The 25,277-nt window shown below is 29.7% G+C and overlaps 3 protein-coding genes across 3 annotated transcripts; 1 reads left to right on the top strand and 2 right to left on the bottom strand.

Annotated features, from left to right (window-relative positions):
* Positions 1-5,479: 5,479 nt before the first annotated feature.
* Positions 5,480-17,684, top strand: LOC119684596 (lipase 3-like). Its single transcript, XM_038098669.1, has 4 exons — positions 5,480-5,846; positions 16,373-16,775; positions 16,867-17,183; positions 17,266-17,684. Exons 1-4 carry the CDS (start codon positions 5,697-5,699, stop codon positions 17,650-17,652), a joined length of 1,257 nt encoding a protein of 418 aa, XP_037954597.1. The 5' UTR covers positions 5,480-5,696; the 3' UTR covers positions 17,653-17,684.
* A 2,387-nt stretch (positions 17,685-20,071) lies between these two features.
* LOC119676154 (lipase 3-like) lies at positions 20,072-21,687 on the bottom strand. Its single transcript, XM_038087387.1, has 3 exons — positions 21,577-21,687; positions 20,788-21,516; positions 20,072-20,582 (listed from the first exon to the last, which is right to left on the bottom strand). Exons 1-3 carry the CDS (start codon positions 21,685-21,687, stop codon positions 20,193-20,195), a joined length of 1,230 nt encoding a protein of 409 aa, XP_037943315.1. The 3' UTR covers positions 20,072-20,192.
* Positions 21,688-23,785: 2,098 nt separating this feature from the next.
* LOC119683735 (lipase 3-like) lies at positions 23,786-25,187 on the bottom strand. Its single transcript, XM_038097542.1, has 3 exons — positions 25,053-25,187; positions 24,274-24,996; positions 23,786-24,184 (listed from the first exon to the last, which is right to left on the bottom strand). The coding sequence occupies exons 1-3, from the start codon at positions 25,161-25,163 to the stop codon at positions 23,786-23,788; spliced, it is 1,233 nt and encodes a 410-aa protein (XP_037953470.1). The 5' UTR covers positions 25,164-25,187.
* Between the last annotated feature and the right edge of the window lie 90 nt (positions 25,188-25,277).

Genomic DNA, 25,277 nt, shown 5'->3' on the forward strand with positions numbered 1-25,277 from the left:
TTGTTCGTGTTATCATTAAAATTCTTAAGAATTCCCATACTGACATTCAGAATACCGAACTGCATTTGATTGCATTGGAGATTTCTGAATGAATGATTCAATGAATCACTCCAAGCACCCATCTTAATATTTCCTAAATATTTAAAATTTTAAAGATCTAAAAATAGTTTCAAAAAATCATTAAGTTTTTAAACTTCAAATTTTATTGACTTGTTTGGATTCAATGTTTATGTTTCAGTTGCTACTCAAGTTCAAGTTCATGTTTCTTAGCCCCTGAAGACGGTTTACGAACCAAATTTATTTGTTGTAAATTCAAAATAAAAAATTTGTGCATTAAATTACAAAAATAAACACAAGCCCAGTCAGTCAATAAAATCTCAAATTGTTATAATAAAAGTTAATAGAGTAATACGAACCTGAGGCACAGTTTAGCGCCTTTCATGCCATTAACGAGCTTCGTTATTAGACGTGTAATAAAAACATGAGTAACACATTTAGCACCCTAAAGACTTTCCGATCATTGATTTTCTAACTAACGTTTAATGAGTTCTTGTTACTCTTTTATAACGAGTTATATTTTTAGTGACGAAGAACGATGATTAATCCGAACATAAATACTTGAATTATTAATCCCAATAGATTAAATTTTAGACTAACGAAATTTTAAACTAATGATGTTTTCAGTTGATAAATCTGGATTCAGTCTAAATTTACTCTCGATTTATCAAATTTTGTTACCCAGTGGAACATTTCTAGAGTAGTCTTACATTTTTGTAGTAATGCTAGTAGACATTTATATTTTTCATAAATAAATATATCGAATCAAATCACACTTTATTTGTTAAGTCATATAAAACAGCTGTTAATATCAGGCTAATCTTGCTACTTTGGCACAATATCTAGAGTGTTATAATTTAATCTCGAGTGTTATACATTTCGCTCCAAATTTACCTTGTCGAAAATAAAAGGGGCACTAAAAGTAAATGGCATAAGTAATCAAAATAAATCTTTCAAGTATACATCGTAACTTGACAGTCGACAATAATAAGTGATTAATAAACATCGTTAAATAATCATTAAAGAAATAAACCCTAGTATATGATAAAAGCAGATAATAGAAATTAAAGAACCTAGTAATCACAGTCAACTGCAGGTTCAAATTATATAATACTTTGTTTATTTGGGAACCAGCGTAAACATCAAAAAAGACGTCAGCTTAGAGATATTTTGGGCTTAGTAGGTTATTGAAACATAAAGCACTTTTCGACAAGCAAAAATTATGCCCTACGAATATCTCTTATCTTAGCTCTTGTTCTGTTGCACAGTGGATAGTAGCCAACAGTGATAAGATGACATTTAGAGAATTCGACAAAACAATTCTTCGGAACTGCTATGGTCTTGTACTCATTGGTAACGAATTAGATAGAACGATGATGAGAAATCGTTAGATAGAACGATGAGAAATGAATACAGTGTGACAAAACAGAAATTAGCCGATCAAAGTTCTGTATTTTCCGGACCAGTATAGATATAGAAATGAAATTTCCCTTAAATATAGTTTTCGAGATTAACAAAATTTCAACTTTCTATCTGTCATAGTTTTTGAGGTAACTAACTAAATGTGTAAATAGACCATGTTTCGCCCTAGAAGGTCGAACTTAGAGAGGTTGCGGTAGGTCGAGTGAGCTCAAATTAGATTTAAAGCATACGCCATCTTATAAAATATAATCAAAGAAAATTTTCTGAAAATACTGAGAAAACTGTTTCAGAAAATACAGAATTTTGTTTGGGAAAATTCTTTATTGGCACACTGTACTTCTGTGGAAGAACTAGATGATCAACGATGTAAGAGCAAACACTTCTACCAACTGTCGACAATAACTTATTCACGTGTGTGATGTCAATATAAATAATTTTATTGCAAAGACAATAAATTTAATTAATGCGGAACGTTAATCATTAATTATTATAGACTTATTTCGAAGTCCTAATGAAGCGCACTAAACGTTTCTTTATGAGAGGTAAATTTTTAACGCTACTGGCATGGAGTGTACCAAATTGCTACCCTAGAACAGTGTAACTGCAGAAGAAGTGTGCGTTTGCTGCTTCTATCTCTTCCTCTTTATTTCAACAATTTCTACTATATTCATTACAGTGAACTTCTTATCGGCACTGCTTTTTTCCTCAATATCTTTTTGTCTCAAAACCGAAATTTATCGCTCCCTGAAAATATTGCATCTAGAGTTGCCATTCCTTTTTACTTCTATACCTAGCCTAAACTTCTATACCTTACCTTACTATAACTTCTATACCTAAACTTTCATATTTTTTTTCTAGTTGTTTTAGGCAACTACTAGTCGAGCTATTAGTAAGTATATAGTATTTATAACCAAAAAACTATTAGCATTTTATTTTGACTGAATTCTTCTTTGATTTGTTATTTTAGCTTTAAGATTTGTTTATATGAAAATAGATTGTTGTTAGATTTACCCTTCCTCCAATAAACCAATAAATTAACTTAAGAATTCTAAATACTATATAGTAACAAGATTGATTTCTACTTCTATTGTCTCGGATATTAGTTTTTCTTGTCTTAAATATATAGAGTTTAAACTAAAGATTATAGTCCTTTTGAGAATGTAAGGCTTTTTGCATTGCTTAAAATATATAAAAGTTTTTGTTGATAAAATATGATTCAAATTTGTTCTAACATGTAACAAATTTCTCGAATCACATTGTTATGTTGTAGATTCGTTTTATTTTATTGAGAAGTCCCGCTTGGTTCAGAGCGGCACTTCATTCTCGATAAATATGTCTATAGTATGTAGACTTCGTTACTTCGTTCTCTTAGCAGTCATTATATATAGTTTCAGCAAAATACTATTCAGCAAAATATATTGATATCCCAACAATTCTTTAGCTCCACTTAGAACAATTCAAGTAAGGTAGAAAGATGTACCAATATCCATGTTGTTATACCTATTACAGAAGAGATGATAATAAAAATCATAATAAAAGTCATATAGATTCCCATATTCTTCCAATGTCATTCAAATTATATGCCTCCAAAGAAAGGAGTAGGTACTAGCTGTTACTAACTCCTTTAATCAACAATTCACAATGAGAATAATTAGATTTGAAATCGTAAGTATTAAAAATTGATATATTTCAGTTTAATCCTTTTCTAATCCGATTTTTCCTGCATTTACCGCGTGATATATTACAATTACGTAGTATTCATTGCTTTTGAATATTAGTCAGAAAACTCTTTTTCTCATAATTATTGTCTGGAACAGGATTGTTGAGGTCAGATAAGATCGCGGGCCAAATACAAATCACTGAATAGGTAAGAGAGCTGCAGAAATAAATACATACATCATAATTTTTTGGAAAAAAATAAAAATACTGCGATAATGTTAAATTTAGTTTTGGTAATTTTTAATTAATTTATCTCTTACAACTCCATCAATATCAGCATTATTAACATTAGTTGTTGCCATGTAACTAATATTAATTAATTACATTTTATTTCTAATATTATGACTTACTGCACTGGAATCGAGTTTTTTGAACCAGTTGTACAATGAAATATATACTAAAGTGTTTGTCAATTAAGTAAATTAACGTGAAGTGTAATAAATTATTTAAAATTAATTTAATTTATTTATTTAGGATACCAAAAAATAAAAGAATGTAATGTCACTAAAATATAATAAAGAAAAATTTACATAATTGTGGTAGATTAGAAACATATTGCGGGCCGCACAAATATTAGCCGCGGGCCGCATGGTGCTCCTGGGTCGTGCTTTGGACAGCCATGGTCTTGATAAAAGCAATAATTATTTATAAATATATAATAATTGAATGAATAAATATTTATAATAATGGCAATAATTAATAAAGCCTTAATGTCATGCTCATTACATTATGTCATGCTTATTAAACAATCTGTCATAAAATCAGTTGGTGCTTAACTAATTTTATTTCCAAACAATATAAAATTATATTTCAATAACTATCATATTTATTATCAATTTATAAAGAAATCATTGGCTTACGAGTATTAATCATATTGCTATAAAAATAAAAAAAAGTGAATTGAAAATGGTTTTACTGTCATAATGACCCGTTTAACTTTATGTGCTCGCTTTAAAGAGTTTTTGGCCCTTATAGCATTTGCATTATAAAAATGAATTTATTAATTACAAACAATTATAGCCGCCACAATGTGCAGAAAGTCGTCAATGCAGCAGCAGTCGAGCAAATGTATCTCGGCGGCTACAGATACATATGCGTATCTTAACAAAATATCTTCAGTTCTTCAATGTGTACACGTATTTGGCGTACTTGTCCGTAATTTATGGATGACACAATAAATGAGTACACAATAAAAAAAGCCAAAATAAGCGGTAAACTGCTTAAATTTAAAATTTTAAATGCTTTTGTTGCGCATGCCCATTACTAAATCACGCTTCAATGTACGAGTATGTATGAACGTACCTGTCTTTTGCTTGAAGTACAAGTACAAGTATCTGAAAGGCAGGCGGCCGGGCCATATAAGGTGGATATCATATCATATGTGATTTTTAATTTTTTTATTATTGTTTATTTTGGATTTTTTTTTGTGTTGGTGGAGTGGGGTAAGTGCAAATGTTTTGGCTGTTCGTTGGCATCACAGCACACTTACAGGTACTTGCATTATTCATTTTTTTGAAATTGAATTATTTACATAGTTAACGGTGACGTTGAAGTTACAGCACAAAAAAAAAACAACGAAAAAAAACGTTAAACTTTATCGAGAGAAAAAAATTATAATGACAGATACAAAAATTAAAAAAAAAAATTATAAAAAGCCGCAATAGCATGTGTCCGCATCCTAAACAATCAGAAAAGTACAGACAAATATAAGCGGCAAAGTGCTGCCGACGTGCCAAGACGAATTTGGCAACAGGTTATGACTGCAGTTCAGAGGAATACTTTTGTATCTGAGCATGTTAAACGCTTATAGGAACTCCATCAGCCCCGCCAAGTATCGAAATGACCGAAATTCCGCTCCTATTCGTAGTACTCGTGAATAATCGCCAAAGCACAGAGAGTATGGAAGAGGAAATGAACGAGCTAACAATCAATAAACAAACTTATGTATGTGCACGAGCAATTGAGAAAGTCGGTGAGCGAAGTGATATATTTTGCCCTACTGGAAGCTAGCAGTCTACAGCCAGCAGACTACAGCCAGCAGTCAGCACTCAGCACTAGACTCAAGTTTAGCCTAAGCTTTAAGCATGGAAACAATACCAGTCGCAGTCTTGTAGGCACCGTCAGCGTGAACACTTAAGTAGTAAATGTCTTTTAAATAATTAATTGCAAATAAGAAAAGGAAAAGCAATTACACAATTCGCAATTCGCAGATCACAGATCGCAATTCGCAGTTCGCAGTTCGCAGTTCGCAATTCGCAAGGAAGGAAGTCGATAACGAAATTTTATTTCTTACATGGTGGCTACTTACTCTTGGCCACTTGCTGCAACTGATCCTCGTGCGATATGTGGATCGGTGTTGGTTTTAGCGAGTGTTTAACTTAACGCACGCGATAATTGAATTTGCGAAAAAAAAGTGAAATTAAATGTTCGGCAGTCGGTGATCAGCATGAGATAAAATAAATAAATTCGTTTCCCGTATTCAAAGTGTCGAAAAAAAGATGCAATCCTGTTTCACAAATATTGTGTGGCTGCTTTACTTCTTATGCATCACGTTCAGTGGTTATCTGTCGGGAAAAGGATGCACAAATTTGGTAGCTGGATTTTCATCTTTTACGCGACAAACGCGTGAGATCATCATTACAGATGCGGTAATAAAAAAAATCTTCCATAACTTCAAATTCATATTCAAATTCCAAGTCATTCAATTCAATTATTTTATTAACTAAATTAACATAATTTATTAAAAATCAAAATTTGCATTGTGTATTTCTCTCAAAGTGCTAATGTGCGCGGCCGTATCTGACAAATTAAAATGTCATAATATGCAACATGGAATTTAAATTAGTAATTATAAAAAAAAACAAAAGCAACAAAAAACCCAGAAAGAGTTAAGATATTAAAAAATTAAAAAAATTAAAAAATAATAAAAGACTCAAAAAAAAAGAAATATTAAAATTACAGACAAATTGCTTGGGTGGAAGTGTGCTGCTTTTGTAGTTATTGCCGTTTAATTATTGCATTAAAGCACGTGCAAAAATTTTACGATTTATGTAAATAAACGTTTGTATCCACCATATACGTATATCTACCGTATCTACACAAATGCATACGTTATGTGATTGTTGGCACAAGCATAAAATAGTACGTGTCCGTTTTGGCCAACTCGCCTAACCTTGTCAAGTCAAAATTTTACTGTAATACTCGTACTTGCTAATGTATTTGCCTGACATTGGAGGTCATGCAAATTTATATATATGTGCCATTTCATACTCCACCCACTCCCCTCATTGAAGCATAATCCATACCGTGTCTAATTGACCTGAAATATGTTTCATTAAGCAATTTAAGTGGAACGTTAATTTCCTTTATTCATAATTTCTAAATGGAGTTTATTATTATTAATTTCGCCTTAAGCGATACGAGTATTGTTAATTTGCCTAATAGATACTTTTAAATAAAGTGCAGATGCAGATGCGTCGTAAGACTTGCCCGACCCACTTTTTTATTAAAATAGAAGTGGAATTTTAATTCTTTAGGAAATAATTCTTTAAGGATAATTAATGGAGATTAACTGAAGTAAGGTGTTTTAATATATTTTCTTTAATATGTTAGGAAAATACATAAATAAAAATTCTAATATTGATATGGTTAATAATTTGGTTCGAGTAGGAGTGATGAAGCATTAGATATTTTTTAAATATAAATTATTAATAAATTGTTTATAATTTACCAATATTAAGCTTGTTTTAGTACCTTTAACTTTCAATATTATATAGTTTATTGATTCTTGAGAGTCAAAAGTTGATATGAATGTTACAGACTTAAAAAATATTCAAATAAATAATTACAAATGTAATGACTAGACTCTAGACCCTGTTCTTAATTATGTACAATCTAACGAAAAGTTTATAAAAAAAATTCTGAATTCATTATAGATAACTTATATTAAATTAAGTCTACAGCAGTTGTGAGATTTTTCAATAGGTTCAGATGTAGGCACTGCAGTTGTGAGACTTTACTATAATTTTGATAACGATACTTAAGATGTCCACTATGCCATAAGCACAGGGAAATAGCACAATTCATATAATAACATATGCATATGGGGTTTTAAATCTTAATAATCTAAATAATCTAATTAAATCTAATTAAATTCGAAACAATTGTTAGATTTTTTAATAGGTTTAGATGACCTTGGTTGCTATATAGTCTCTGTAACCATAACATATACCATATATAACATATATAGAATAAGTTTGAGAGAAGACTATACAAAAATCATCTTTAGGTCATCGTGAATACATAATAAAAGTTAAGGTTATTTATTTCAAGACTTAGTTTATTTAGGATTATTTAGTTTATATGATTTGGGGATGATTTAATTTTGGATACTTTAGATACAACTTCTGTCATAATATTTCCAGATTGTACTAAATGTTATAGATTAATTACTTCAAATGATTCAACTTCAAAGTTTCGTTTAAATTAAAAAAAATTTTAAGTATCTAAGACATTTTTTCTTTAGTTGAATCTTTAGAACTTTACAATTAAATAAACTTAAGCTTTGTGTAACTAATAATTATAAAAAAATTATATATTTTTCTAATACAACATTGTCATCTGCTATATTTCGGGATTATTATCTGAGTTAATTATATTATTTATATTCGATTTTTATGTGTGAACTTCAAATTCCATAATATTTACTTTTCCTGTCATAATATTCTCATGGTAAATGTCGACAGGTTTGCTTTTAAACTGTAATTTAGTCTTCATAGTTGAATAAATTTTACCAAGTATAGTTTTATAACTTGAAACTTTTTAAAAATTACGAGTTTTTCATTCATTTTTAAGTGAATTATATTCTTTATGGTATTTTAAAGTTAAAATCATTAATGAACAATTTTAAAAAGATATAAAAAATATCTGACTAAGTTGCAAAAACAAGCTAGCTATAAAATTTCTGGCTATATCTTTGACAAATATACTACTTTGTGTAGAGAATCTCTTATTATTACTGTTGTGTCTATAGAAAGATTTTTATTTTTTCATTCTTAGGTTAATGGAATTTCATTAACCTATAATACAATGATGATATATTGTGAACCTAAATAATACCTCAATAATAGCTTAAGTCAAATCAATAACGATTAATTTCAGGAAATGGAAAATAATCATAGCAAAATTTGTGATAGATGAGAATGAGTACTTAAACTTCATTTAACCATCTCGGTAGATGGAAACTATCAAACACTGTCGAGGTGTATAACGAGACAAATCAGTTACTTCACCTCTTAGAAATGAAAACTGAATATTCCAACCGTTGACTTTGAATGTTAGGGGGGAATCTCAACTCATAATCCTGATATCAATGGCAAAAGTATAAGTGAATTGGTTTAACATTTAAAAATCTAAAAGCATTAAAGTTAAGCGGAAGGTATTGGAAAAAATATGATATATAGCTTATTTAAATCAGGATTAATAGTGTTTATAGAATGAAACTTAAAAGAAAGGTCATGTAGCTGTGTGGGCTTTCGCTAGTTGAATCAAAGTTGGTACTTTTCGAAGCTAGTGAATATGAACGCGTTTCCCGCTGATCTTGCTTTTAAAATTAGTCGTGAAGGATTTTGATCTTTAATAGACGTAATTTTGTTCCATTATTATTTGGCTTTGTGCTATACTACTAAAAATTTATTAATGACATCCACTTTAACTATTTCAGGTTCAAGTACATACACATTAACTGCATTACAATTCATTAAAAACCTGTAAATGAAATGAATCATATATATTGATTTGCATCACTTTTTTATGTTAATATTTAATGTATGTTAAATACAATTTTATTAGTTGTCAAATAAGATTATTTTTTCTATTTTCGAAAATGTTGTTAATTTTATGAAAAAACTAACCTTACATATTCACAACAATATAAATAAGTTATTAAATATTAGCCCACACAAAAATATTAATATAATTAATTATTACTTTTATTTCAATATAAATCGAGATCTGTATCCAGAACATACAGATAGTTCACAAAAGAAACCTGGTTTCTACTGGTTTCTTATAATTTGTCGTTATTCTTTGTCAGAATATTTGGATTACACTTATTTTTACACGTTTAACAAAGTCTATTTGTGGGCAACATTTGTTGTGGGATTGTTAAAAAATAATTAACTTTCCTGTCCAAATAAGGTAAAGTTTTTATTGATGCTGCATCCAATCCTCTATCGGAAATTTAAATCATCTTCCTGCTTCTCCTTCCTTCTAAAATCAAATGACAGTACTAGATTTTGAATTTGAAAATTAAAAGTCCCATATGTAATAAATGTTTCAGCTTATTCCAGTCATTTATAAAGTTTGGAATAGGTACACATAATCGAGTTTACAAAATCCACAAATTTACTGTTTTCAAATGAAAGGATGGTAGAAGAGTCCGAAGTTCATATGGTATGTAGGTTATTATTGTATCGACCTATTGTGCTATATTTACTACATGTGGTCTACTACTACATATGGACGAAAAGTGTAAAGCAAATTAGTTAGTTCAAAGAGGTTTTCAGTTAGGTAACTCAACTTTAGGATTTTATTACCAATTGTAAAGATAATAACATTCACGTCAATGTTAAGTTGAAACTGTATATAAATCAAATATACAAAAGTTAATTGATTTAAAACAAATGCTTTCCTTACTTTTCCACATGGTACTAAAAAAATGATTTTTAAATTTAAATTAAGAGTTATTTATAATGTTACCAACTAAGAAAATCTCCCTAGCCGCCATACTCTAATGTACTTTATTTTCAATTTAGTTACTAGTGAAATAAAATTTATATATTTCTTTTGAAAATTAAATTTAAATTAAGGTTACGAGATTATTTTTCGTGTGCCCAACTAATGATTAATTACTCATTGATTTTTAATTTTAATTAATGCTAGTGTATAGTCAGTAAATATAGATGTATGGTTCAATAAAAGTATTGGAGATACTGAGCATATACAATATAACTGAGATAGAAAAAATAATAATTAATTATTACAATATTTCTAGAAACATAGAAAGTAGATTAACATCTTCCGGTTAAATTTCTTCAATACAAATGCTATAACCTAAATATAAATATGTGAAGTCTTAAAACTTTGTAATTTGCGCTTCGATTCATTCTTCATTACCTAGGACTTTCGTTATCAGAATGTTGTTCTGAAGTTGGAGATTTAGTAATATGATATTTATTTCTTAAGTAAATTAGATATACTATTCGGTACGTAGACTTAATATTTTATTGCTTTAAAATTCTTTGTTGTTGGGCAAATTTAAAAGTAATTTTTTTACAACTTCTTTATAAAAGCTTTCAAATCATAGTTAATAGTTCCTTTGTACAATGGAAATTATCTTCTATATCGATTAAAGGTAATAATTTTCGGCACCAGTTTTTCTTCCGTATATTCGTTAGAATTTTTACTTCTATGAAAATTACGTGGGGTTAAGTTGATGTTAGGATAGGATGACATTAGAATATCCCTAAGGAATGGCTGCATATACTATCGCTAATTGTTTCGAACGTTCAATGAATATTGAAACGCTCTTTAAAGGATCTTGAATCAAACCTAGATCCTTTAGAAATTAAGTCCAAAGTCTGTTTAGACTATGTTTCGCAAGCATTTTATTTCTATATTATTTGGCTGATTTAAAAATTATTATATAATTCACTATTTCAGAGTAACATATAACTTATATATCTTTTCATATGCTTTTGCTGTATTTATTTTTAGAAGAGTATTACTCAATTTAATCACAATATTTTTTGTGATTAACTGCATTAAGGAAGAAACATTCGATTATTGTATTACGAGAGATATACCCATGGACAAACTGATATTTTTCGTACAAAATTTAAGGAAATATCTCTAATATTTTCATATGTTTAGTGACTATATTTGCACTATCATTCACAAACACTAGAAACTTACGAGTATAACTCAAAACAACCGCAAATAAAATGTAAACACCAATTTCCTCAAAGTTTCCTCAAAGCTGTAAAGTTTTTTATGAAACAAACCACAATGCAATGAATATGTAGGCGCATGTCTGATAATTGAAGTTCATTGTTCACTTAACACTTAAAAGATACTTTTGACTTCAAACCAAGAATTAGTTTTCATTACTTATAAATACATGTAATGAAGACATGTTTATTACAAGCTGCCATATTAAACGGTTTTTGTTTAATTATATAATTATATTTTAGTATGCATAATGAAAGGTTATTATTTATTTAATTTTTCTTAATTATTATAATTATTTTAGGAAAAAGATATTTTTTAACTTTATTTAAATTTTAAACATTTTTTTAAACAAAAAGTTATGGTCAGTTGTATTTTAACCAGTATCGATATAAAGTTTATTAATAAATCCACTAATTAATCTTAAAAGAATTAACGCAAAAAAAATATATTAGATATATATATATTATATATAATACTATTAAAAACTGCACTAATCATAGATCTCCGTAAATTTAAACACCACCAAAAAAAAACAGTTTAGATGTTTTCTTTGTAGACTCTGATGTGAGGTTCAGGAATCTGTGGAACATATTATATATCACGAACATATTCTATTTCTGAAATTTTAGTAGACATAGCTAAAATTAAACCCGTAGAAGTAGTTTAATTTTTAATAGTTTACCAGACACCTACAGTCTATATGTTGGGAGGTTTTACTATTGGTTTGGATGATGATTTTGATTTTCAATCTACCATAAGAATAAGAAAACAGTTGAGGTTATACTATACATATGTCCTGAGCCTGAGATTTTCAAACTCTAAGACATATAAAATTAAGCTTATTTTCAATTAAAGTTTTAAAAGGTTTAGATAACGAAATATTAATAAGAAAAAAGCACAATTCATACTATTCAAATGGGGTTTTAAATTTCGAAGACAAATAAAATTGAACTCACTACAGTTATGAGATTTTTCAAAAAGTTTTACGAGTCTACGATGAAGACCAGGAACTAACATAACATATATCGGATGATAATATAAGATAGAAATATTGTTGGAATGAAATTTTTTTTATTATAATCAGGTCGATAATTTCATGGAATCTATTTATTGAATATGATTTTCGGCATATGGAACCGCGGCTTACGAGTAAGTAAATATTATCGTATGGCGTTATTGGTGGCATGAACATTGACTTCCAATACTTCAAGAGTTGCTGATTTATTGGTAAAAATCAACCCAACAGCCCCCAAGTAATCGCGAGCTGGTGAATCGCACCAACGAGGGCTCCAGTTAACAGGAACACTTCTGTAAATAAAGTTGTTACCAAATTGATTTCACAATAAATCGATTGTCAAACTTGCTGTATGGCAAGTTGCGCCATCTTGTTGAAACTAAATTTCATCGACATTTAAATGATTAATTTTTGGAAATTAAAATTCAATCAGCATGGTTCGATAACGATAAAATATACCCGATACTATGCACATATCCTCACTCTGGGACTTCAAGTCTCGAAGAAGTTGTAAGTTTTTGAAAAGCTTTAAACTATAGAAGACTGCACAAAAAACCTCTTTATTTTATGGTGAACATTGGGCTATATGTATGTTCATGATGAATTGAATCATAATAAAAGGTTATTTCATGATTTAGTTTATTTTAGTTTAAATAGTATATTTTATTGATTTGGATTTAAATTAAATTTGTATACGTTAGATACAACTTCTGTCATTTTTATACATTTCAATAAAATGTTTGTTTTTTCATTATAGACAAATCTAACTCATCATAAATATTGGAACTCAGTTCTCTAACAATCATTTTGAAACTAAATAGCTAGAGACACATTAGTTTCTAGATACAAATGGTTAGGATAAGAGCGCTATGGTTAAGAAAGCTATGGTTAGGAAAGCTGTGGTTAGGAAAGCTGTGGTTAGGAAAACTGTGGTGAGGAAAGCTGTGGTTAGGAAAGCTGTGATAAATGTATCCTGCCCAATTGAGACTATGATTGTGCTTATTTAAAACTAAATGTTATAGACTCACTTCAATCACTTCAATTGAAAAAATTTCTGAGCATAATTACATTTAAAAATGTATTATTTTCTAAAGGAAATACTTAAGAAAGTTCTACGTATATTATTTCAATTTGAAAATATTGGCAAATATTATAAAAATTGTTGAAAATATTTTCGATATTTACTTTTAATGTAAATACACCATTGTAATTTATATAGGCTAAGCTCGAGATACATTTTATTTTCGTTGACTCAATTAGCAAACGTGATCATTAAACAAGACAATGTTTGCTTGTTAAAGATTTCGTTTGCATAAGATACCGAAACCGATGTTCCTTCATACGCAATCTTGCAATTGAACTTTAGTGAAATTGTCTTATGAAATCTTATGTAAACTGTGAATGAAATCACTTTCTTCTCTTAATAACCGAAAATCATGTCTGAAATATTTTGGTGTGCGTTCGATGCAGGTGGCAATTCAATCCAAAACTAAATTTTCTTAAACGGGTATTTAAGACTGAAGACTTAAACTGCCTTTGTTAAGACTTGTATTGAATCCCATTTTTTACGTAAAAAAAATAATTTGCACAGATGAAAATGCTCATCATAATCAAAAATAATCGAAATACTTGCTACATTTATTGTCTTAAAGCAATCAATTTTGATGCCCAAGCGTGGGATAATACTGTGTCTATAGAGTCTTTTACTTTTAATATTGTTATTACGGAATCTTATTTATAACTAACTAAACTAAATCCTTAATCCTCATTATTCTTTGTTTGCAATAAAAGTATTAACTCAATATTGTAATGTCCTTCATAAAAGGCGGTTTTGAAATATATACTACAAATGTGGATTATTGAAAGGCAATGGAGTAGTTATAGTTGTATTATTTTGAAGGAATATAAATTATTTTTATTAATCACAAATAATGAAACTCTTTAACAGACAGAAGCTACTGTCATTTGAGAAACTGCGTAAATTTGAATAATGTCACTAAATATACTAATATTAATAATAAACAATAAAGCAGTAGGTACTTATTGTTCTTTTAGAAATACTTCAAATACATAGTTAAATAATTGATTTACTTAGTTGAAATTTGTAGATGTCATAGTCAGCTGTATAGTTTTATAAGTTTGAAAAAGTGCTGTAAGTGCTTATTTATTTAGTTAGCCCTTACAGACATGAATCTCCCTTGGACGTCTGCAACAGCTTCCTTCCGTCAACCCTTCAGTTCCATGCTGTCACCGCTTAGTAATATTGAGGACTTTCAAATAATATGCCTCCTCGACCTTTCACTGAAGATTCAAAGGTCCTCTACTCCATTTTTCCACAGCGGGTATTGAATGAAATATCTTTCTAGCCTAAGCATTTGTATTCAGCCACATGACATGACTTAGCTAACAAAACCGCTCAATTTTAAAATGCTTAATTATATTGAAGTCTCATTAGCTTATATAGCACATTACTTCATCTTATTCAATACTCGTTTCTAACGCTTCGATCTTTCGAATAATTTTTTTCACGTATGCTCCTTATTCTTTCTTATCACTAATACTTATCATTTTCCATGCCTCTGCAACATATAGTACAGCATGAAAGGCGTGAAAATAGGCTTTAAAAAGCATGATTTTCTTTCGTCGAAAGAGCGTTTCTTTAATCTATTGTCTATTTAGACTGAAGTAGCATCTAAACCGAAGTAGTATTTTTTTTTATTGAAGAGTGTTGTCGTCGTTTCTGAATTTAACAAAGGCTCTAAGAAAAGCAAGGCTTTACTTCTTTGAGTTTACTGTTATCAACAGTGATGTGGATCCCAAGATACTTTGACTGAAAGTTATTTGTTTTGTCCTTACCACATGACGCATTAACTTTGCTTGTTTTTCTAAGTAGTCCCCACAATGATGCAGGTGTTTGTGTCAACAATGTCAACATCATCGCCACACGTCAGCGGTGCACAGTTATATTGATTAATTAGGCCCCTTAAGAAATTTATTGGGTAAATGAGAAAACCGTTTTTGAACCCTATTTTTCACATTTACGAATTGGTTTATATAAATTTTAATTGTAGAACATTTCTTTGGTGGAATAAGTTATTCAACACTTTTAAGAGATTTGTTGACAACATTTATCAGATAAACATTTTCTTATTTTCAACTCTGTGGCGTTAAAGAAAATTTATAATAATTAATGCTGAACCAACCTATAACATAAATCAAATAATATTTATCACGAAAGTAATTATCAAGTATCTATTTGTTGAAATGTTTTTTAGATACTAAAAGCTCATCATGCCTAAAAATAGTACTGTAAATAAGCATAACGTAGTACTAAATAGTAATTTTTGTTTGTGTCACTTTAGTACATTATTTAAAATGCTATGCCATACATATTTTTAACAATATTGTATAATAACATAGGTTTCTCAAAAAAACTCTATTTCGAAGTGCCAAAGTTCAAACGATCATTAGATATGTGTCAAAATGTAAAGATGTTCCGACTATTTTTTGATAACTTTCAGTTTTTGTAAAACAACTATTATTAGTTTCAAAGTTATGGATGGAAAATGATAATTGGCTCTTCATAGAAAAAAGTATCATTGACCAAAAATATTACTTGATTAATTTTATATTAGCTGTTCATCAAAAAAAAATCACTCATGATTTATTGGTATGCTATATCTAAATGTTACTCTCGAAAACAAGAATCGGTGATCAGTAATCAGTAATCGGTAAAAGCCAAATAAAATCAACAAAGACAATTGGATAGACAATTAAATGAAATGGAATACAAATAAATAGACTTTAACGACAAACTGCCAAAATTAGATTTATGTGTATATTGACGTAGCCTATATAGCGAAAAAGTTTTTATCACTATACAATATGTGCTGAAATACCTCAGTGATATAAATTGTTCTTTTCACAATACCGTCCCTTTGAAGCTCCAATTGATAGCTGTTAAATTAAGTGTCTTCAGCAAGTTTTGTTCGCCAACTTTTTTGTCAAGAAAATCGTTACCGATAGTTAACATATGCTGGTGGAACTGTGTAGTTATAATGGTTATACTGCAACACAGTTTTTGTTTAAATGAATTGATATTTCATTTTTGAGTCCATAATTTGTTTTTGTATTTTATTTTAAATCCAGGTAAGGCGTATTCGTCGAGATGGTTATCCTGTTGAAAAGCACAACGTACAAACCAAAGATGGCTACATCCTAACTCTCCATCGTATACCATATTTACATCCCATACAGAAGACAGTGCTGCGTAGACCAGTAGTATTCTTACTTGCTGGTATTTACGCGTCCTCAGATGCTTGGCTGCTAAACGGACAAGAGAACTCCTTGCCATATTTACTTTCAAAGAGCGGATTTGACGTTTGGCTGGGGAACAATAGAGGGAATATATATTGCAGGCGAAATATCTGGTATAATACTACAGACCGTGAGTTCTGGGATTTCAGTTGGCATGAGATGAGTGTATACGACATGCCAGCAACGATCGAGTATATTATTAAAAAAACTGGTGAACCAAAAATGCATTTTGTGGGTTAGTATTGATATAAAATATATTTATTACCATTCACTCTTTAAATATTTTATGTAAATATATATATCTACTGTTACCATTTATTTTACAGGCATATCTCAGGGAGGCACGGTCTTTTTAGTGCTGAATTCTATGCTTCCACAATACAATGCCGTTTTTAAGACTGCCACTTTGTTAGCGCCTGTAGCTTATGTGAGCAATACAAAAGGCAGCTTAGCAAAGGTATTTGGTCCAATTTTGGGCACACGTAACTATATCTCAAAACTATTAGAAGGTGTTGAAATGGTGTCAACGAATAAAATAGTCAAGCAATTTTTGTCAATGGCTTGTTTGGAGAATGAAAGGCCTTCAGTTTGTGTAAGTCGTTTATGGCCGGCTGTAGGTTATGACACTGAACATCTTAATAAGGTAAAACTATATATAATATAGTCAAATATATTAATGTATTATATTAATGGTATATCAGAATAAAATATACTCTTTTTTACAGACTTTGTTACCAGATATTATGGCAAATTTTCCTGTTGGTGGTTCCTTTAAGCAAATTATGCACTATTTTCAAGGTTATGTTTCCACAAAATTTCGCCAATACGATTATGGTCCCGAGAAGAATTGGCTTATGTATCAACAATTGGAACCACCTGAGTACTGCATGGAACTAGTTACTGTTCCCATCACAATCTACTATGCAGAGAACGATTATATTGTATCTGTGGAGGATATTTGGAAACTTATGTTACGACTTCGTAGTCTACATGCCATTTACAAATTACCATGGAAACGTTGGAATCACTTTGATTTTATATGTGGCTTGGGTGTGCGGGAATTCATATTCGATAAGATTGTTAAGTCGCTTATTACTTATGAGTACAATTAGCCTATACCATGGGGGTACAAACTTAAACTCAATACAAGAAGTCATAGTCATTAGTTAGTTTAAATTCATATTTTTATTTTAATCGAATAAGTGTTCGTGTGCAAAGTACAAGTAACATTTATGACCTAAATGCATAAATGTAAAAATTTAATCTTACCTATAAGGAATGAGTGTATACTATTTGTAATATTTATTTTAAGCTAATTATAGAAATTAAGCCGAAAATAAAGACCAAATAATGAAATACGTGATGTAAGTTATTATACCTATAGATGAAATTTACGAAATTAAAAGAAAAGTGATGACGGTAAGTTGAAAATGGAATAAAATCGTATTTCTGTGGGCACTGGCGATTTAATAGGGTTTTAAGATTTATCAACATATGAGTACTATTTATTTATTATTAGGCAACTTGTACAATCAGTTTATAATCAGTTAGTGATCAGTTTATCCTTGTCATCAATATATTTGTATATATAATACAAAAGAATATACAATATATATTCCAACTTCAAAAAATAACAGAAATGGTGTAAAATGAACCATTGAAACCCGATCAAATAAAGTTCGTCATCGGAACAGCTGTGAAACTAAACAACTTACCATCTTTAGTATAGGACAAGGTAATTAGTAAAGATAGCTAATAAACGTTTAAAAGTGACACGAAAAAAGTAACTTTGTACTTGGAGTGGTTAGATGGTTAGACAGAAGATTAAACCAAGTACCTGAGAAAAGAAAGACAAATCTTTCGTCAATCTATGAGATCGTATAATCTATGATTGCGGAGTAAATAAAGAAATAACAATTAATGAAAGTCTCTAATTATTTACATAAAACATATAAAATTTTATTTCCTGAATAAATTTACGTAATTTTACTATCTCTAGTATTGAACTTATAAGTGGAACCAGCCTATAATATATATCAATATATATCAGATTATATATGTGAATATATATGCGCATATATAGTAAGAAGAAAAGTTTTTGTTTCGATATGTAGAATATATTGTCAGAGATTTGGAAAAATTAAAACTGATCGTTAAAATCTATATAATTAAGAATAGTTTCATATATATGTATAAGGTACGAGAAAAATGTAGAAATTTTAAAATAGTTCGACTTAAAAGATATTGTTCTGTGTTTTATATCACAAACCAAAAATATATCTGTCCACCTGTTTTGCTTAAATTGTAATATTAATGAAAAAACTAAAGATCAAAGTTTAGTTAGATCAGACTGACAAATATATATAAACAGATAAATAGTTCTTTATTTTCAGTTTTTTATTAAAACTACTTTTGGTTCTATAATATAACTGATAACTTTTTAGAATTATTATTATTTGCAGTATTGAAGAACTTGAAGTTTTGAATTCCATATTTAATTTTATTTCAAATAAAATAATTCAAGTTAATAGCTAATATGAAAATACCATATCTGTGACAATATTAAAAAAATCTATATTTTATAGTCAAATAAGTGGTACAACAGCTGTCACATTACACACAATTTACGATTAATTTTTTCTTTTAGAATAGACATGAGAATCGATAGTCCTGATTACTAACCTCGTGCACATTTAGTAAGGTCTCAAAACATTGTAAATCTTTTAGAATAAAATTAAACAATATAATATCACATTGATAAGTTTAGTAGTAGCTGCCAATACTAAGAATAAGAATAAGAAAGAACAGGGAACTAGCTCCCATTTGAGCAGAGCACCGCGACCATGATTGATCTTTTGTGCTACAACAGACCCTAACTGAACAAAAGACATTCCGCCTTTCGAATGAAGGTCAAAATGTAGGTTGTTGAGGACCTCCTAATGTCGGAAGGTGAGTTCCCGACCCAGTGTTCTCCTCCTGGCCCAGATCAAGGCTGGGCAGTCACATAGAATGTAGCTGATTGTCTCTGGTTGTCTATTTAGCTGCCAATACTAAATATAAAGGTAAAATCTTTTTTCACATAGCAATTCGAAGACTGGTTTTTATAGACAACTTTAATAGGATAAATAGAGATTAATAGAATCATACTCATAACTTTAATAATAACTTCTAGCTTAATAGAAACTTCATTTAAACTTGAACTATCAAAAATACTGACAAACCGTACTGTAGTTAGAAGCTAAATAATTAAATAGAACACAGAATACGCAGGAATGTCGAAGTCAAGGGATATTAGGTAATACACTCCTCAGGCGTGTTGCCTAAAACTATACTACATTTAGTTTTTTAATATTATAACATTAATTTAAAAAGTTATAAACATATTATATGATTTAAAAACACTTCGATAGATTGTTGACCATTAAACGTGGCCACTTTGTATACAATTAATGACTACTTTTCATAAATACTTTATAAAATACATTTTTATACATGTTTTGAAAAATAATCATACATAATTTGCCACTTGAGATAAGAATAAATTATATTTATGTGAACGAATTCCTACACTAAAAATAACCGAAATTGATAAAATAATAATTAGAAATATTTACGCACTCCTGATATATGTATGTATCCGAAATGCTTGAAGTTATGATTGTTCATATAAATTACAAGCGTTAATTATACGATCGTTAATCATCTCCTTAACATGATTAGACCACACAAAATCACTGTGAGTAAAAGTTGGATCTGGTACATGAAACATATTTGGTTCTTTACTTAATTGTGCAGCTAAATATTCAACGTCTATTTCCGAAGCCAACTGGTCTTCATCAGAGTAGTAGAAATGTAATCCATCTGGATCAATATTAGCTAAATTGTAATCTGGTGGTGTACTTTGACCATATTTCTTTAAATTCTCCTTCTGTCCGAAATCCAATTGACAAAAACGTCCTGATTCATATTCCTGCATATAGTGCAAGACTTGCGTTGAAGATGCTCCTGCTGGATGGGTCTCATTCATACGATCACTCACTGTCTGTGAAAACATAATAAACAAAATATTAACATATTTTAGATAATATTTTTGTCAATAAAAGTTTTTTAACACCACGAAATTATTTAACACAAGAATTCAATAATACACAAAGGCACTTAAAATGATTATCTTCACTATTTTTAGAATACTTATATTACCAAATTCCATAGTGCTATAATCTTATCGACATGTCATTGAGAATTACCATATTCATATTGCTATCCCTGCCCAATTCGCCATTATATAAAGTAAATAAATTTTTGCACATATACGCCAATTTTGGATCCTTCATACAATAGATATCATATATATTTTTAAAGAACAATGTACTAGGCAATATTTCCATTGTGTCAAACATTCTTGTCAACTGATTTGGACGACCAATAAATCTTCTCGTATATTTAGCTAGCACTGTTTTCATGTTACCCATAAAAACCACAGGTGCCAATAAGTGTGCAGTTTTGATTTTTTCATTATATTCCGGACGAGATGACATTAGCACAAAGTAAACAGTGGTACCTTGTGAGTGTCCAACATAATGCGTTGCTGTCTCTCCAGTAGTCTGAAGAATATGATCAATCATCGCAGATATGTCATTAATACCAATTTCATGCCAACTAAAACGCCAGAAGTATGGATGTAATGTTGATAAACGGGTATTATTACGTGAATAACGATTTCCACGAGCATTGCCCATCCATACATCATAACCTGCATCAGCTAAAAGAAATGCAAGTGCGTCATTAGGTCCACTTAATATCCAACCATCTGAACAACTTAAAAGACCATGTTGTAGAAGAACTGTTGGGCGTTTCTCATTTTGGTTGTTTAGCTTATGTGAATAGGGTATGCGAAACATTGTTATTACATAGTTGTCGATAGTTTCGACTCTATGTGTTTCGCCTGGATATCCATGTTCTTTAATCCGATCTTCCTATGCATACGAAAAAAAATATTTTCATTAAAATGAATTTAAAACAAATTTTTAATTTACTGTTGTTTTTAAAAACTCGTCTTCCCAGCCATAATTTAAGGGATTTCCGATTATAAAAGGACTTCTTGCAATAACTATAAGTAATGTATTTAACAGTGCGTATGTCCTCATACTGCTTGAGTTACTAAAAATTTTGTTCAGAATTGCAATGAATTAAATATTTTCAAATTCTTGCTTTCAATCTACAAGTGGGGTCTTTGATTAGAGCCTGATTAAAATATCTTATCTACCAGATTAATGCAAATTGTTAATAAAAACAAAATAATTAATTTTTAACGCATTTTTTTTCCTAAGTTTCTATCAGTAGTAAGGAACGTGAATGGTTAATCTTTATTATATATACTAAATAATATATAAAAGTTTTTGAAAGTACGCATTTTGGGCAAAAAGTGTTCGGCGTTTTTCTGTGACGTAAATTTGAAGTACAATGATATTTTAATAGTATAATATTAATAATAATAATATTATTCTACAATATTTATAGAGACTATAAATTAGATTATTTTTAAATAATTTACTAAGATTGGTAATTCCCATTAAAACTTATTGCCAAACCAAACTAAAAAATTTTAAAAAAAATCGATTTATTTTACAATTCTACTCCGATAAGAAAAAGAATACAACTAAATAAATATCAATATTTGCAATACCTAAAATAAGATTTTCCCTATTAAGAAACCAAAATTCGAAGGTCGTTCGTCGGATTTGCCTTATTTTCACTTCAGCACAAATAATCAAATGCATTGTTTTCCATAAATTAGAATGGGTCAGTTGATTTCTTATAGCACAACCAATTTAGTCTTTATGTGTTGAAGATTTCGATACTGATCAGATGTCGTAGCTACTGATCACACTGATTAGTACCTCGCAGAAAACCTTCATTAATGTATGGAAAAAGAACAAAAAGATAAACTTGTGAGCAGTTATTGCGACATCACTGAGCAACTGAAGCTCGATATTTGGCTGCTTAATAAAGTAATTTCGGTAATGAAACAGAACGAAATAGATTAATTTTTGAAGAATTTGATATCTAGGCGTTTGTACTGTTTAGACTTCTTTAAGATTTTTGTGTTCAAATGTATGCATCAGTTGCAAAGTAGAAGTGTACACCAAAATCTTACTAATGCCTAGCTAATGTAGACGCGTGTAACATGTAATAAAAAATGAATCATATACAATCAGGTTTTGTATAAAAGATGTACGTCAAAATATAATGCAACTGAATAAACGATTCTGAAAGTAATGCTGAAATTAATGACGATGCGGATAATGCTATATGTTTGTTGGGAAAATAAGAACATTATCTGTTACGAGCTATTGCCTACTGCCCATATGATTGGATCAATTCTCTAATGTCAACAAATATCGCGTAAGTAAGAATTTAAATGAAACTCCCTGAAAATATTCTAGAAACAATGAATATATTTTCACAATAACAATACTAGACCCCATATATATCGAATCCAAAAATACCTTGGCTAGAAAATATTGATGATGATGTGCTTAGATTATTTATTTGATAATTGTAATATCCACTCACTAATGGTACTAAGTCACTGAAACTTTATTATATTAATGTAATGAAGTCTTAGTATACTTCAGCACAGGTTTTGTATGTGCTGTTGGACAATTGTACAGATATCGAATACTTTTCTTGGGCACGAAATTTTTTTAAAATCCCATTTTTTAAAATTTATTATTATATTTTTAATATTTTTTATTATTATTTTGAATAAATTCACCTCTTTAAGCTGGCCACCAATTTTGAATGAACGGAAGTTGGCTGACGTTAAGTATCCAATTTATGCATGAAGCATACTCATCTTCCCTTAGCTTTATTGTAACTGGAGTCAAGTATATTCCCTGTTTTGCTTTTGATTTTAAGTTTCTGTGACTAATCTCTTCCCTTAAGTAAAATTAGATATGAACACTGAAATAATATAATAACAAACTCAAAACATCCATAGCAATGTTATCTCTATCAATTAATGACTATAAACAAACCTTTTCAGACATTTGTATTTTTTAGTATCAATAAGATTTTCCAGATAAGATTTAAGACTTACTACCTATAGAAACGATTAAACTTTTTTTGATAATAAATCAAAATAGTATAACTTAAATTATCTTATAACTTGATACTATTGATAAATTTTGAATTTGATATGATTAAGAAAAATTTATTTTATGTTAAAATAAAAGCTTTTCATTATAAATTTGCTTCGACTTGCTCGTACTTATTACAGAAATTTATTATTTTATCGTTCATTTCTTCCTTTACTTGATTAGCGAATATAAAATCTAAATGGCCCCATGTAGGATTAGGTACTTCGTAAAAATGTTTTATATTTGACAAATGTTCTGGAAGTCGCTGAATATCCTTAGCATTAGCTGAAGTATCTGCTAATCCATAATATATATACATATCTACGACAATATTTTGCAAATTATAATCTGGTGGAACTTCTTGACCATAGCGTTTAAGATTCTTTTTCGGACCATGATCAAATTGTCTAAAATGATTTGACACAGATTCCTGTATATAATGTATGCCCTGATTCGTAGATATACCAGCTGGATGCGTTTCTGCAACTTGTGGTAATAAAGTCTATAAGAATAAAAACAATTAGGTACTATAAATCTACAGTATAAGATTTAATTCAAAAAAATATCTTCATAAAGATGATTGCTACCTACCACATTTAGATTAACTTGTTCAGTGCCAGCCCACAATAAGAATAATGTTTGGCAATACTCTGGAAATGTAGGATCTCCACCACAAGCAGTATCTAATATACGTTGAATGAAAGGGTTACTTGGCACAAATTGCTGATTGCCTAGTAAGTTAGCACCAACACCTGGTGTACCTACATATGGAGATAATAGAACCACAAGATCATCAGTACAGTTTCCCATAAAAATGGGCGGTGCCATCATATGAGCTGTTTTTATTTTGTCATTATATTCTGGTCTGGTGGATGTCATAACAAAGAATACAGTTGTACCCTGTGAGTGGCCAACATAATGAATTTTACTTTCTCCTGTCAAATCCAGTATATAATCGATCATAGTGGGTACATCAATGTTACCAATTTCATGCCAACTAAATTCCCAGAATTTTGGATGGTTTAGTGATATTTTTGTATTGTTGCGGCAATAAATATTTCCACGTGCATTACCTAACCAAACATCGTAATTTTCATCAGCAAAATTATAAGCCAAAGCATTATCAGGACCATTTAGTAAATAACAGTCGGAACAACTGAATTGTCCATGCATTATAAATACAACTGGCTTAGGCTTATCTTTGTTATTCAATTTTGGGGAGTATGGTATACGAAACATATTCAACACATAACCATCTTTAGTTTCTACGAAATGTGATTCCGCTGGATAACCGTGTTCCTCTATACGTTCTGCCTATATCAAAATGTAGCATCATTTTATATACTTATATTTTATTCTGTGGTACTTACAGAAGTTTTAACAGGTTTTAAGTGTGGCAGATCAATATAGGGATCATAGCCAAGACTTGCTGCCAATGTAACTGCGATTAATGGTAAAAATATGAGCAGCTGTCGGAACATTTTGATTTAGTTTCGTTCAGTGCGAACTTTAAAGAACTACTAAACACAAATTTACTATATGTACAATCAATAAACCGCATGGCTAATACCACTTCAATTGGATTTGTATCTAAT

This window comes from Teleopsis dalmanni, chromosome 2 (genome assembly GCF_002237135.1).
Source record: "Teleopsis dalmanni isolate 2A chromosome 2, ASM223713v2, whole genome shotgun sequence".
NCBI lineage: Eukaryota > Metazoa > Arthropoda > Insecta > Diptera > Diopsidae > Teleopsis > Teleopsis dalmanni.